General features: G+C 36.3%; 2 protein-coding genes and 1 pseudogene across 2 annotated transcripts; all 3 read right to left on the bottom strand.

Annotated features, from left to right (window-relative positions):
* Positions 1-941: 941 nt before the first annotated feature.
* Positions 942-1,804, bottom strand: LOC116138621 (annotated as a pseudogene).
* Positions 1,805-3,664: 1,860 nt separating this feature from the next.
* LOC116138620 (cytochrome P450 89A2-like) lies at positions 3,665-5,203 on the bottom strand. The gene is made up of 3 exons (XM_031424327.1): positions 5,188-5,203; positions 4,995-5,144; positions 3,665-4,887 (listed from the first exon to the last, which is right to left on the bottom strand). The coding sequence occupies exons 1-3, from the start codon at positions 5,201-5,203 to the stop codon at positions 3,665-3,667; spliced, it is 1,389 nt and encodes a 462-aa protein (XP_031280187.1).
* A 612-nt stretch (positions 5,204-5,815) lies between these two features.
* Positions 5,816-6,751, bottom strand: LOC116138544 (metalloendoproteinase 2-MMP-like). Its single transcript, XM_031424256.1, has one exon. The coding sequence runs from the start codon at positions 6,749-6,751 to the stop codon at positions 5,816-5,818; it is 936 nt and encodes a 311-aa protein (XP_031280116.1).
* Between the last annotated feature and the right edge of the window lie 4,227 nt (positions 6,752-10,978).

The following is a 10,978-nucleotide window of genomic DNA, read 5'->3' as shown; positions in this document are numbered from 1 at the left end:
TCAAGACATTACCACTTACAGACAAGTGGTTGGTGCTCTTCAATATTGCACTCTCACCTGGCCTGAACTTGCCTTTGTGGTCAACCAACTTTGTCAATTTATGCATGCACCTACTTCCCTACATTGGTCTGCAGCTAAGCGTGTATTGAGATATCTCAAAGGGACACTTCATCACAACCTCTACTTCACCAAAGGTCTATTACAACTTCAAGCATTTAGTGACTCCGACTGGGCAGGTGATGTCATGGATCGTTGATCTACAATTGGCTATGCAGTGTTCCTTGGTCCCTGCTTGATTTCATGGAGTGCCAAAAAGCAACCAGTTGTCTCCAGGTCCAGTATAGAATCAGAATACAGAGCCATGGCCTTTGCCACTGCAGAGTTATCTTGGCTTCGAATGCTCCTTGCTGATTTACACGTTTCACTCTTTGCTCCCCCTACTCTTTGGTGTGATAACATTGGAGCTTTGTCACTTGCTACTAATCTAGTGTTTCACGCCAGAACTAAGCATATTGAAGTTGATTATCACTTCATACGTGAGAAGGTTGCTCAAAAAGATTTAATTCTTCGATATCTGTCCACCTATGTTCAGCTGGCTGACATATTCACCAAAGGCCTCACCTCTTCCCGCTTCATTTATCTTCGAGACAAGCTTTCAGTTCGTCCACTCCCTATCAGCTCGAAGGGGGACATTAAGGATAAATATGGCATTCAAATTCAAACGTGTGACAGAGAGGATAAGTCAAATTAATAGGATCAATCTGTTACAACAGATTCTAGTTTGTTCATCTTGTTATTATTTGTATTTGAATTATAGAGATAAGACTTTGTACGCATTTCTGATTTCATGTAACCGTAGTTTGTTATCATTTAACTCTATATATATGAATCAATACAACAGTAGTAGCATAAAGCTACATTTTCATATTTACGTCTCTTTCTTAAATCTTATACATGATAGCTTCCTCAACTGAGCTGTGTCCCAGTCCAAGAAGATGCCCAATTTCATGCAATGCGACGCTCTCCAAGTCAATTGCACCTTCTACCGCACCCACAGACCATGTCTCATCCGCATCGTAATGGGACCTCCCATCGTCTGGGGCAAAAGCATGATCCAAGACTCCACCATGCCCATCAAAAGGATTGCCATCTCCATGATCTCCATGGTGGAAACCAATCGTGAGATCTGCGTTTCCAATGCCCTGAGTCACTGAGAATGTGAAATGAGTGTTTCCAGCCCATGTTGTAAAAGCTTTAGCAATAGGGTTCATGGCATCCGCAGGGACCCTGCAAGGAATGCACATGTGAGATGGTACTTGTTTGCTCGCCACTTAGGGTTTCCAGGTAAAAACTCATAGTGAGCGACAGTATGGAAATGGCCATAGGCATTTCGCCTTTTGTGGCCAGACCGCATCCGAGTTTTACCATTGACAATATCTGCCATTCCATATCGAGGCATTATCATTTTGGATACAGTTTTGGCATCCAAAACTCCAGCTACCTTTAGATGCTAATTAAGCTGGTAGGTTTTGATAGCTGGTTCCAATAGCTCATCAAAATCATCATCATTCGCATGCTTTTGATTTTTGTAAGAGCTATAGTTCAAGTAACCAAACTTTTCAAGGTATTTTTTGAGCTCATTGATGCCTTTAACTTTGTCGCCTTTATGACAACCTTGGAGATGATTGATGAACTCAAATGGTGATTGTTTTTTGTCATTGGTGTTGTCTGCTAAAACTGAATATTGAGAGAGGAGAAAAAGGAGAATTACAAATGAGAAGAAGGGAAAAGCTTTAGATGCCATTGCTAAAATCAATTAACTTGGTAGAGAATGTTAATTGGCTGTGCTTGTATCTCACATTTTGATCTCTATATACAGAGTTTTTATAAGATCATTCGTTTCCCCAAGTTGAGTGAGTCGGTCCACACACTGTAGTATGACTTTTACCATTTAATGATATTCATTTTTATGTGAACAAATTATCATAAAATTTACATTAATTCAAAATTAATTTTTTTGTAGAACAAGTTTCCTATATATTATCAAGAGAAGACCTCTAGCGAGCAGGTATGGTTAATTGTATATTTCGTTATCATTAGATTTCTTACATGTATATTTGATTTTGCATTATGAGAATTAGTATTAGAACCTACATTTAAAGGTTATTATAATGAAGGCTCATTTACATTATTGGGGAAGAGAAATGTTATTCTCTGGTGTAGTCCTCCATAAATATTGATGGTATTACAATAAATGATTTTGACATTGTACAACCATATGTGTAATCGACAGAAGAGCTACAAAGTCTTATATTTTTATTTTTTATTTTTACAGAAACCAAATAATAGTTTACTAAATAATCCTGTTCAGTACCAATCAGGTGCTGCTGAATCAGAAATTTCATTTTCTGAAGGCCAGTGCATTATATTCACCGAATGATTTGTAAGATTCAATGGAAAAGGGAGGCCCGAGTATAAAAATTCATATAGCAGTATGTGTTTCTATTTCTCCCTAAACTTTGGACAAGTACCCCCGTTATTAAACAGTTTTTGGTCATATATTTTCAATAAAAATGTGTGAGAACAGCAAAAGTAAGCTCTAGGAGGCTGGCATTCATTAGTGATTACATTGCAGACCTAGCAATATCTTTTTCTTTAGGTACTGAAAATGCTGATAATTTGCCACTGGGATTTAATTTAAATGTCAGACATAGAGACAGAATATATATAGTTTTTGGTATGACCCCTTTGCTATGACTGTGTCTCTCACAGAAATTTAACACAACATGCTTTGATGTCAATGCATTTTGATCCAATCAACTCAGAAAGAAGCAAGAAGTTTCACTCAAGTCAACTAGTTTACACCTGCTCTTTTATTTATAATTTGATGCACCCTTTCAACAATGTCAGTTTAATCTTGTATAACTGCAAGTTAATTAATGGAAGTATTCTCCAATCCCTGTGGATTCTCTGCTGCTAACAGGTTGCTTGTAGCCAGCCAAGGTAACAATTTGTATATTTTAATGCCGCAATTGCAAGTATGATTCATATTACCACTTTGAGCAATTATCTATCTTTATCTTTTAAAATAGTACCCGTTCATGTAAAATCAAGGTCCCCATCACAATTCAAACAATATTAATATATATTATGTAGTACTTAGTGTATTCATTAGGTTGATGGAAAATTACAACCATCTTGTACTGTTCTTTTTTTTTTTTTTTGCTTGGGGGGGGGGGGGGGGGGGGGGGGGGGGAGAGTTCATTAGAAAAGAGAGAAAGAATGTAATAGGCGACAAAATAATCTCACCTCATTTGGTGGAAATAATAGGGCTCCAAACCTTTACAAGAACTCTGGGACATTTTCCATTAAAATGAGCCAAGAACACTAATCAGACCCATTCTCAACTTCTAGCACAAAGCGCAACACATAAAGCCCACTCCATTTGCCTAAGATTTTGGATCATCCCAAAAATTTATATAGTATGATATGATGAATAATACAAAAATAATGTACTGCTATGTTCTTTAAGTTCAGACAAAATTTTTTTGCAAGGAATAAAAGAAGATCAAATTTGATGGGTTCCAAAATTTTCAACCATCAACAAGAATTACATTAAAAGGGTTCAGAGCAATATTTATGTAAACAAATAACATAATCAATTCTACCGCGAAGATAGATGAACTCGCAATGGATTTTTCATCTTTATGGTGATGTCTATCTTCTCTGATAAATCAATATCTTCACCATCCACAGCACTCCATTCAAAATGCCAAATCAAATTTGCCACAAAATACTCTAAATGAAGAATAGCAAAACCAAGACCAGGACAAATCCTCCTCCCTGCACCAAATGGCATCATTTTAATCTCTCTACCTCTTATATCAAAACTTTTGTCTCCATGGCTAAACAGAAATCTCTCTGGCTTGAACTCCACAGGATCTTTCCACATATTCGGATCTCTTCCCCTGTCCGCTATCAAGAAGTTCACTGTTGTACCTTTGGGTATAAGGTAGCCACCCAATTCGGTATCTTCGGTCACCACATGCGGTGTCGCCGCCTGGTAAGTCGGCGGGTGACGTCTTAATCCTTCAAGAACCACTGCTTTCAAATAAGGCAACTTCTGCAAATCATCTTCTTTGATCCATTTTCGTCCTTGTTCAACAACACCTCTCATTTCAGCCAAATTTTTTTCGTGAATTCGAGGGTACTTGACCACATTTGCCATGATCCATTGCAATGCTGTTGTCGTATCAGTTCCAGCACTAATAAATTCATCGCTTAAAGATACTATGTCGCCTTCTTCAAACTTCTTGTTCTCATTTGGAACTTGTAATTCCAATAAGGTACCAACGTATGACACAAACTGATCTATGTTTTCTCCCTTATTTTCACCTAGTTTCATTTTCTTTCTGGCTCTAATCAAGGACAAAAACATATCTTCTCGATCTTTAAGCATATTTACAAACTCATTCCATCGATTTCTAAATAAGATCTTCCCCAAATTTGGCATGATAAGAAAGACTTTCACTTTAGGAAAACAAGTAAAAAATTTGTTTTGTGAGCATTCAAGCTCCCTAATTGTATTCTCATCAAGATTATTCCCGAAACACATGAGAACTACCAAAGAAAAAATTGTGTACGTAAAATGATCAACTACATGAACGCCTCCGCCATGTTCAGAATCCTGTTTAAAGCGATGAATTAAATTGTCCAAGACACGTTTACGGATATGAGAGCAGGATATAAGACGAGAAGGGTGGAGAACTCCTGATGTACCTGTAAGGTTTCGGCGGAGGGAGCACCAAGTTGCGCCATAGGGCAAGAGGCTTACGCCTTCACGTTTGTTTGGAAAGATTCGATCGGCAAATATGGTTTTTGGGCGGTCTGCGAAGATGGCACCATTTAGAACGAGTGCTTGGTAAGCGAGAGTGTTGTTGGTGATGAAAATGGTGGGTTCGGCGCCCCTTTTTATGGTGATGATCGGACCCTACCTTTTGCGAAGATTAGAGACGATTTTTCCAAACTCAAAGAAAGGTCTTCGATGCCATAAGAAGTTGGCAATGAGGTGAAAAGTGGGAGGTCCTGGTGGGAGCTTTCTGGTATTTGTGGTTTTTGAGGAGAAGAAACGACTGAAAATGAAGCTAATTAGTAAACAAATGCAGAGAGAGATGAGGATAACGATACAAGTCTGCAAATCCATGGGATAATCAAGCTTGTAATTAAGGACAATGCCTAAGTATGTTTCGAAACCTGATATATAAAAAGCTTTCGGATGAATGTTCAATTAGCCTCATTGACGTATTCATGTTTAATGTTTTCTTAGTATGCATTTGGTTGCTACGTTAAATACTGATTCTTTTGCGGGCTATTGAGGTGTCTATGAATATATATAAACAACAAGATGAAAACTTCAGGAATTTTTTATTTCATTAGTCATTATATTGTAATTTTATGTGCTAATTAAAAAGAGATCTCTTTCAACTTGAATCATTCTTTTATTTATGTGAGGACCAATGGAATAGTATTATCAATATTAGTATATATATATATGTATATATGAACCAATCAAGACGTTCTTCTAAATTAAGTGAACACATTTCCAATACCGAAAAAACATAAAATATAAAGCAATGGTGATCATTTACTAGTGTATATGGTTTTTATTCCTGATAATTAAAGTATCATTTTGTTTTGAAATTTTGAAGCTAATGAAATATGGAAAGTACAACTGACTGTCTTTCCCCCTTGATTTATTCGGTAGCATAAGTCTCATTTATTCTTATCTCACGGTAGGAAATCTTGAAATAACTCCTTAAACATTATATAAAGCCCTGATGCCTTGAATGTCATCTCCATGCAAACCCTTTGTCACTCCAGCAGGAATATAAGGGAACATGATAGCCCCCTCAACTGAGCTATGCTCAAGTCCAAGAAGATGCCCAATTTCATGCAATGCAACAGTCTCCAAGTGAAATGAGCCTTGGGTTGCACGCACAGACCATCTCTCATCTGCATCGTAATGGAACCTTCCGTCCGTTGGGGCATAGGCATGAGCAAGGGTTCCGCCAGGGCCATCAAAGGGGTAACCATCTCTATGATCACCGCTGTGGAAACTAACCGTGATATCGGCATTTCTAGCGTCCTGAGTCTGTGTGAATCTGAAATGTGTATTTCCAGCCCATGTCGTGAAAGCTTTAGCAACAGGGGTCATGGCATCAGCTCGAGTCCCTGGAAGAAATGCATAGGTGAGACGGTACTTGTTTGCTGGCCACTTAGGTTTTCCAGGGAAAAATGCATAGTGAGCGACCGTGTGGAAATGGCTGGAGGCATTGTGATGTCTTTTCTGGCCAGACCGCATCCGAGTTGCGCCATTAATAATATCTGCTACTCCACATCGAGGCATTGTCATCTTTGAAACAGTTTTGGCATCCAAAACTCCAGTGGCTTTAAGATGATAATTAAGCTGGTAGGTTTTGATAGCTGATTCTAATAGCTCATCAAAATCATCATCATTCGCATGCTTTTGAGTCGTGGAAGAGCTATAGTTCAAGTAACCAAACTTTTCAAGGTATTTTTTGAGCTCATTGGTGCCTTTAACTTTGTCGCCTTTATGACAACCTTGGAGATGGTTGATGAACTCAAATGGTGATTGTTTTTTGTCATTGGTGTTGTCTGCTAAAACTGAATGAGAGAGGAGAGAAAGAAGTAGGATTACAAATGAGAAGAGGAGAAAAGCTTTAGACGCCATTGCTAAAATCAATTAACTTGGTAGAGAAATGTTGATTGGCTGTGCTTGTATCTAACGATCTTTTTTCTCTATTTATAGAGTTCTTCTGAGATCATTCGTTTCCCAAGTTGTGTGAGACGGTCCATACACGGTATCATGACTTTTTAATAAAGAGAGATGAAGCAATAAAGAGGTGCATTTTTAATAGTCAAAAATGGTGTTGCCTTGAGCTCTTGGTTTCCTCAATTAAACCAGCAATTAATTTATTTTTTCAGCTAACTCTACTCTACGTTCAAGTAACCAAACTTTTCAAGGTATTTTTTGAGCTCATTGATGTCTTTAACTTTGTCGCCTTTATGACAATCATGGAGATGGTTGATGAACTCAAATGGTGATTGTTTTTTTTTTATTGGTGTTGTCTGCTAAAACTGAATGAGAGAGGAGAGAAGGGAGGAGGATTGCAAAGGAGAAGAGGAGAAAAGCTTTGGACGCCATTACTAAAATCAATTAACTTGGTAGAGAATGTTAATTGGATGTGCTTCTATCTAACAATTCTTTTTTTTTTTTTTTCTCTATTCATAGAGTTCTTTTGAGATCATTCGTTTCCCAAGTTTAGTGAGATGGTCTATGCACGTTATCATGACTTTTTAATAAAGAGAGATGAAGCAGTAAAGAGGTGAGTTTTTAATAGTAAAAAAAGATGTTGCCTTGGGGTCTTGGCTTCCTCAATTAAACCAGTAATTAATTTATTTTTCCAGCTAACTCTACTCTACAATATAGGTACTTGTAAAAAGAAAAACCAGTTCATACCAAAGTGGTATTAGAGCTCAGGCATGGATAAGAGAGTGGAGCAATTGGAGAAGGAAGCGCAGTCCCTGTCAGGGGGATAGCAAGCCATCATCAATCAACTAAAGGAATTATTCTCCCAACTCAATTCCCGAACTGATCAAATTTCAAGGCAAGAAGGAGAGAGTTCTAGAGCTAAGACCCGCCTCAGTGGGGCTCATGGTAGTAGCAGTGGGGATGGCTCTCACTCCAAGTACACACCAAAGTTAGTCAAATTGATTTTTCCTCATTTTAACGGCCAAGAAGACTCTACTAGTTGGATATGCCAAGTTGAGCAATTTTTTCAATTTCATGACACTCCATCAACTGATAGAGTGTCGCTTACATCCTTTTATTTAGAAGGAGACACCCAATTATGGTATCAACTCCTGAAGTAGGAAACACCAGTTATTAGTTGGGAAGAATTCAAATATGGGCTTCACTGTCATTACAGTCCAAACCAATATTTTGATTCCTTACACAAACTCACCAAATTGCAGTAGCAAGGATCTGTTGAGGAATATCAGACTAAGTTTGAAAAATTGCTTTCCAAAACTAGACATTTGGCACTAGAAAAGCAGGTCAGTTGTTTTATCAATGGCTTAAAGGAAGATATCAAAATTGAAGTTCAAGCGGGAAGGCCTTCAACATTATCCTCAACCATTGGGTTAGCCAAGCTTTACAAAGCTAGGAACAAAGCCCGTGATCTCGTCTCATCCAAAGTTTCCTCCACAAATTATGAAGCTCAAAGTGGTCCAGCAACAATGCCAATCAAAAGACTAACAACGGAAGAAATAGATGAAAGAAGGAAAAGGGGATTATGCTTCAAATGTAATGAAAAATTTGGTCTCGGACATCATTGGCAAAAGTTTTTCATGATTCTAGCTTGTCTCAATGACAATGATGCAAATGAAGAGATGAAAATTACTAGTGGAAGTCCTGAAATTCCATGGCCACCTTAGTTGAATTAAACCCTTGAGGACAAGGGTGTTTTCAAGGGGAAAAGAATATTACGTTCTTAAAAAATAAATGCATTTTTAATTAAATTATCTAGTTTTTAATGAGTTATAGTTGAATTAGTTAAATAAGGATAATATTTGACTGTGGCAAACATGATTGTTGGAGTGATTATCTCCTATTTTCTAGGCATTAGTTCCTATTATTTTTATATTTTGTTAATTGTAAGCTTTTATATAAGAGAGATGAAGCAATAAAGAGATGCGTTTTTAATAGTCAAAAAAGGCGTTGCCTTGGGGTCTGGGCTTCCTCAATTAAACAGCAATTAATTTATTTTTCCAGCAATTCATTAATTATCAATAGATTTCTTACATGTAGATTTGATTTTATACTATGAGAATTAGTATTAGAACCTACATTGAAAGGTTATTATAATGAAGGCATTTGCATTATAGGGTAAGAGAAATATTATTCTCTGGTGTAGTCCTCCTTAAATATTGATGGTACTACAATCAATGATTTTGACATTGTACAACCATATGTGTAATCGACAAAAGAGCTATCAATTTTTATGTGAACAAGCTGAGTGAGTCGGTCCACACACTGTAGTATGACTTTTACCATTTAATGTTATTAATTTTTATGAGAACAAGTTATCCTAAAATTTACATTAATTCAAAATCAATATTTTTGTAGAACAAGTTTCCTATATATTATCAAGAGAAGACCTCTAGCCAGCAGGAATGGTTAATTTTATATTTCATTATCATTAGATTTCTTACATGTAGATTTGATTTTACATTATCAGAATTAGTATTAGAACCTACATTTAAAGGTTATTATAATGAAGGCGCATTTGCATTATTGGGGAAGAGAAGTGTTATTCTCTGGTGTAGTCCTCCTTAAATATTGATGGTATTACAATCAATGATTTTGACATTGTACAACCATGTGTAATCGACAGAAGAGCTATCAAAGTCTTATATTTTTTTTTTATTTTTTTTTACAGAAATCAAATAATAGTTTACTAAATATCATAACAGGATGTTGATCACTACCAATCAGGGGCTGAATCAGAAATTTCATTTTCTGAAGGCCAGTGCACTATATTCACCGAATGAGTTGAAAGATTCAATGGAAAAGGGTGGCCCAAGTGTGAAGATTAAGTCTAACAGTGACGTTTTGAGGTTATAGGACAGTTCAAAGCACTGTCGTTTTGAGTAAGCAAGTAGCTGAGAATTCAGCTCCAAAATGATGTCGTTTCATGTCTGTAAAATCAGTTATAAAACTGATTCTTGCACCAGTTTTCAGTTAGTTAGTTCAATACATAAATCAGATAGCCAAATTCGTTTTTGCTTCTTCTTCTTTACTCTCAACAGATTCTTGCAAACCCTAGTCTTTACATGGTATCAGAGCAACCTTGATTAACAGTGGCGGACCCAGGATTTTTGTCCAGGGGGGCCCCCTCGCTCTGCCACTGTTTGCCGATCAACTGGTGAAAACATAAGAAAATAACATCCAATTCACAAGGAAACATAAGAAAATTGTTACGTGGAAAAACCTCTTCAATATGAAGAGATAAAAAAACCACGGGAATCTAACGATCCACTTAAATTCAATATAATCAAAAGAGTTTACTGATGCGTATTTTTGACAAACATACAAATGTAGCAAGTGTACTAGTCTAAAAAAGTAATAAAGTGATAAGTAGAGTATCGTTTCCACGCAGATAGTGTTACTCAGTACCGATTTCTCTAGTTTAAGTCCTAATTGAAGCAACAATAAATTGGATTGATGGAAAATTAACGAACTAAATACAATTTAAGAAAATATAAATGAATGATAATGAAATTAAAGCAAAACCCAATAACTTAACTAATTAAACAAAATGCTAAAAAAAATGCTAGGGTGTTGATTTCACCTAGATACGCTAACACAAATCATAGAATCTATTACCAAAGTTCTAATTCCTTGATTGAAAATAGAATTCCCTAAGTTGTAGCTCCAGCTATATTTTCCTACTTATCCCTATTAAGCTTTCGCACCCAACAAAATGAAGATTAATAGTTCAAAGTCTTTTAAGTTTTATGAAATTCTATTTAGATTTCATATATCGCTGAACCTATCTCTAGCATTTGCTTAATCTACGATATTTATCCTGAGAGGCACAATTACAAATCACTTCTCAGTCTCATTGTGAACAACACACATTTGAATGGTGATCAAGCATCCAAAAGTTATTAAGCAAAGAGATAAACACTCAATCATGAAATTAAAACTCAAAGTAATTCAATTCATATAAATTTGAATCATTGTATCAAGGTTACATCAAACCCTAGCTAAACAACTCAGTTCATACTCAAAAACAAAATAAAATAACAAAAACAAACTGAATCAAGATTTATCATTGAAAAACAAGCAAAAGATGGAGAAATCTTCTCTAATTTGAAGCTCAAATCTTCAATA

Source organism: Pistacia vera, unplaced genomic scaffold, assembly GCF_008641045.1.
Source record: "Pistacia vera cultivar Batoury unplaced genomic scaffold, PisVer_v2 Contig342, whole genome shotgun sequence".
Lineage (NCBI taxonomy): Eukaryota > Viridiplantae > Streptophyta > Magnoliopsida > Sapindales > Anacardiaceae > Pistacia > Pistacia vera.
This window is presented reverse-complemented; position numbering and strand designations above follow the sequence as displayed.

Coding starts and splice junctions, on each gene's coding strand:
- LOC116138620 (XM_031424327.1), bottom strand. Junction 4,888..4,994: donor GTCTCTAATCTTCGCAAAAG/GTAGGGTCCGAT, acceptor CCATCTTCGCAG/ACCGCCCAAAAACCATATTT.
- LOC116138544 (XM_031424256.1), bottom strand. CDS start 6,751: ATGGCGTCTAAAGCTTTTCTCCTCTTCTCATTTGTAATCCTACTTCTT.